The sequence below is a fragment of the Etheostoma spectabile genome, chromosome 15, assembly GCF_008692095.1.
Source record: "Etheostoma spectabile isolate EspeVRDwgs_2016 chromosome 15, UIUC_Espe_1.0, whole genome shotgun sequence".
Taxonomy (NCBI): Eukaryota; Metazoa; Chordata; class Actinopteri; order Perciformes; family Percidae; genus Etheostoma; species Etheostoma spectabile.
In genome coordinates, this window is record NC_045747.1 from 1112041 (window position 1) to 1117002 (window position 4962).

General features: G+C 39.5%; 1 protein-coding gene across 1 annotated transcript in view; it reads left to right on the forward strand.

Annotated features, from left to right (window-relative positions):
• Positions 1 to 4962, forward strand: part of rras (RAS related) — a 10655-nt gene that overhangs the window by 2668 nt on the left and 3025 nt on the right. Inside the window, exon 2 of the mRNA XM_032538355.1 lies at positions 2296 to 2383. Coding sequence (XP_032394246.1) covers positions 2296 to 2383 — 88 coding nt within the window. The remainder of the gene's footprint in view (positions 1 to 2295; positions 2384 to 4962) is intronic.

Sequence of the window (4962 nt, forward strand, 5' to 3'; positions counted from 1 at the left end):
ACACACACACACACACACACACACACATACTCGGTGACATAGACACACAGACGGACACATGACACCAATACAAAAGCTCAAAAGTTCATCCACAGCTTCCAGTTTCTTTTAGCCCATGCTTGTTCTAAAAAGTCTGCAAATAATTTTTTAAAATGTTAAATAGTTCCAATCTTAAATCATGATAATATGAACAATACAAAGAAACAAACTTTTAATTTCATCGAGAGTGTGTGTTCCTCACTGGAGCCTGGCCACCGTGTCAATGTGGAGACCTGAACTGAGCACACTCAGATCTTTTCACCTTGGACAGATTCTGTTTCACATATTTCTCAATACCAAACTCATTTTTCATCAAACTATGAATTCTACATTTTGGTTTGTTCTAAATCGCAACAGCCCACTTCTCTTTAATCACATTAATATATACCTTTTCTTGCATAGTTTAGGTATAAGTCTAGTTCTTCAAATCCTGTCCTCTGAAATAACATATGGGTATGCTCTGCATCTGCATGTCCCATATTAACATTTTCTTACATAATCTATCATCACTCATATCCAAAAATATATTCCATATTCTCCATTTCATTTCCATAATCTGCACATCAATACTACCCAGTAGCGTTCATAAGGTTCCCAACCGACAAATCTCATATCCTGCAGCCATTCCCTCAGAAAGCCAGTGTTACATATCGATTGTGGCAGATACAAATTAACATAAGTGAACATTAACATAAGTTGCTGAAAATGTCACTCTGCATGAATCTCTGCTCTGGAAACTACAGTACAGCTAAAGTCCTGCTCCTGGTCCTGGTAGTGGTCTAAGATCACAGATGTCATTTCTCCCATTTGGAAATCTGCCTTTGTTCTTCCCTTCCCTAAAGGAGATGACCCTACTATTTCAAATAACTAGAGAAAATATGTCCCTTCCTTGTAAGGGCTTTCTTTCTGGCTATCAACATGATATTAAACATATACTCCCATATATATAATCCCATATATATATATATAATCCCTTAACAGTTTCTGGTCTCAAACCCAGGTACACAATTTCAAACTTGAGTAGGATTACTAGCTTTAACACCTTTTCCTTAAAGGTTTTAATTTGTTTCCAGTAGACCAGATTTAAACGACACTACCAAAACACATGATGATGATAATAATAATAATAATAATAATAATAATAATAATAATAATAATAATAATTGGCCTTCTTTTACCCACAGGACCTTCAGCATGTAACGGTATTGTTCTAGAACGTCTGTTGTGCTTGTCATTAGGTTCCTCCACCCAACTTCTAGGCAGGACAGCGCAGATGTGCTTCTCCATCGTTGTCTGATTAATTTTCCCCATATTTCTGAGTGTAGAGTGAATTTTCCTTCCTTTTCCCATTTATCTTTTATATAAATTGGTCCTCTCCACTTAACTCATTCAAATTGGTATATCATTTTGAGATATTCCTGGGACCTGGGTCTGACTTGTAACTCATTAAGAAGACCTTCAGAATATCTGAATTTGTCTTATTCAGTATATGTTTGCCTTATTAATCCCTTTCTCCGTATATTGTCTAAGTTGCAAGAACCTGTACAAGTCTAGATCTGTTAAGCCATAGTGGACTTTAAATCCTGAAACTGTGTTAGTGCTCCATCATTGTAAAGGTCACTATATTTAAACCAGACCGTTTTTATTTTTTTTCAAATCTTGTGTCTGTTCTGATGGGTATGAAATCTATATCATACGTCATCCATCTCATCATAAGGTATGGCTGGAGAGACCAATTTCAAGGTGCTTTGTGACGTGTTCCAGGAATGGGCTCTGGCGAGAACTCTGGATTACCAGGGTAGCCTTCTGCTTTTCCTGGGAAATATTTGCTCATTAAGTTGTTTTTTAATGTTTTTGTGTACTTTGTGTTCGTGTGTATGTGGGACTGTGCTGCTGAAAAAGAGATTTCTAATCTCATTGATTTTTTTCCCCTGGTTAAATAAAGGTGTATATTAAAAAAAGAGAATGTTTTCACGATGTTTATGTGGAAAATTCTCAATAAAAGTGCAATTCCCTCAAAAAAATGCATTTTTTTGCACTTCCACTGAATGTATTAGTTATGTCACGTCTTTGGTTATAGGATCATATTTAGTGGAATATTCCCGTTTGCTGAATGCATGTACAGCAGCTTATTTAACCATTAACGCACACTAGACTTTCAAGATGGAGCCAGGTGTTTGTTGGTATTAAAGAGATATCATGTACCGATCCCACAGCAGGATTTTGTTATTAACACTGAGTGTGTCCCCCCCACAGTCCTACTTTGTGTCGGACTACGACCCCACCATCGAAGACTCCTACACTAAGATCTGCACTGTGGACGGAAAGGAGACCCGGCTGGACAGTAAGTCTCCGTCACACTGGATATGAGTTCCCTCTGTTTGTCAGTGTGTGTGTAAATAAAATAAATAAGAGGCTTTGTTTGAAAGCAGAGGGTGTGTTGGGCTCTCTGGATGTTCCATTCCCTTGTTAGGACTTGTTCTTGGCCAGGGTTACTTCATGGAGCCGGGTTGGAGTGTGTTGGGTCACACTGCTGATTCACCACAGCAAAATGTGAGTCATCAGATCAGAGCTCCTGTTTGTAGGCCTTTAGGGTCCATGTTTGTTTCCAGGTCTGTCGGTTCAGAATCCTCTGTATCCTTCTCGAAACATTACTGTAGACCAGATGATACAGTTTGGAGGAATGGAAGCTGAACACAAGTAGCGGGAATTCACATCTGAAAGCACTTAGATTTCCTTTTCTTATGTTGGGCACCCTTGTATGCTGTACTGTAAGTCTTCACACAAGTTGTAGTGTGTGCTGTGGGTGGTGGTAAGGGTGGGACCAGCTTATCATGACACACAAATGCTCCGTCTAGTCACTGGCTCTGTCATAGACCTCAACAGGAACACAGGTTACTTACAACACAGGTAACCCTCAAAGACTCTTCTAACTCAATGCAAACAAAAGATTTCCTACATATCTCAATGACAAATGCCAAAAATGTACCAAAAATCAGAGGTTTTTATTAAGTGTCTTTGACTATATTCTCCCCCCCCCCCCGACTTATCTCCTGGGTCTCCTTCTCCATAAGCAATGTGAAATCAAGGAGAGGGTTAACTTCTCCTGCTACAGGGGAGACGCTTTGTTTCTCTCACTATGACTCTTGAGTCTGAAGATAATCAGCATCCCTCACTCACACACACACACACACACACACACACACACACACACACACCTACCATACCAAAGCTACTCACGCCCATGTTTGTACTGTAAGAGAGAAGTTGTCTCTGTCCATGTTTTAACAGGCACACAGAATCAGCTGCAGTGACGTTTAAACTCCAGTCCTACTCTAGCCCTCACTAACAGTAATATAATATTAATTGGAAATAGTCTATAGATGTAGTCATTTGTGTTTTAGTTCCTCTATAAAGAATCATTTTGTAGACCTGTTGTTATAGGTGTTAAGCGCCCTGTAGTTCCTCAAAAATACAGTCAATCACAACTGAAAGTATGCCTCATTGAGTGTGAATAGAGGTGAATAAATATATCTTTGTGTTTCAGCAGAATGTCATTTTTGTTTTACATGTGTAACATTTGGCGGTGGCGCTGGAGTGGGGGGGGTTCTCTTTGTGTTTGTGTTGTGGCTTTTGCGTTTATGTTGAACTGTCTCACCCCCCCCCCCCGATGTAATCTCACTCCAAACATGATCAATAAGGATGATAAAACTTGAGAGCTCCGGGCATATTGTTCATGATTCCTGCCAGATTAACATACATTCATATCAAAGTTATGTCAACGCGTCACAAGGGTGACCGCCATTAATAAAGAACATAACCTAGCCTGATGTCAACTTATTGTTCTTCTTTAACTAGGTTGTAAGAGGGGTGACAGTCGCATATTTGAAGTGCCTGACTTTGTAGTTTTTCTCCGTAAAAAAGATGAAGCTGTGCTGTGTCATGGCGTTGTGTTACACATCTGGGAGGAAGAGTACTCAGCATGAAGATGGCATGGTGTCACTGTGATTAATACCGTTTGGTTAACCACCTTCCTTTTAGCTACTTTCAGAAAATTGAGAATATAACCGTGTTTCCTTTTAGGATTTCTTTTAGCAGTGGGGGCTGTTCTTCAGAATGAGCCGATTGTAGTCTTAACTCACGTGATGAAGGGTTTAAAAGGAGTGTGACAGTAGTCGCCGTTGAGTCCTGCTGGAAGCCACGTTTAAACAGTTAAAGGTCCCAAGGCTGAAAATGTCACTTTAAAATGAATATGCGTTCCCCCAGCCATATGGCTAGAAATGGTGATAGGTATGAGGTCATAAGGGGCAAGATTACCCCCCCCCCCCCCCCCCCCCCCCCCTTAAAATGGTTAACAGTTGAAAACATTCATTAAAATGATTTAAATGATACTATGTAATAAGTTACATTACTTATAATGATAAAGTTAAAATAGTTACCCTGCTATTACATTTTAAATGGGTAACTTAACGTAATCGGTAATTACATTTCTAAAGTGACCTTCCCAACGGTTCCTGCTAACTACGTGTAGCTACATGCTAATGCCAGAGACGGCTGTCATCTTGGCTGCCGATGTTGTCTTCTGCTGGAACATGTCCGGTTGTGTAGTGTTTGGTTTAGAAGCATTTATTGGTGATTTGTCACAGTAAAAAGTCCCTTTTATATACTCCGGTGCAGTCAGTCTCCACATGTAATTGTACAGAGTAAATAACTGCAATAGGTCTCCCACGTGCTTTGAATTCCCACGTTGCTGAAATGTGATGTATAATTAATGTTGCCTTGCTTATGTTATACCTGGTCTCAATGTTCTGTGTATTACAACACAACTGTTACAAATTATATAACAGATAACAAATTGTAACCACCACATGTCAAGGTACTGCTGAAAAGGTTGGTCCTTGCAAGAAATGGAATGTGTGTGTG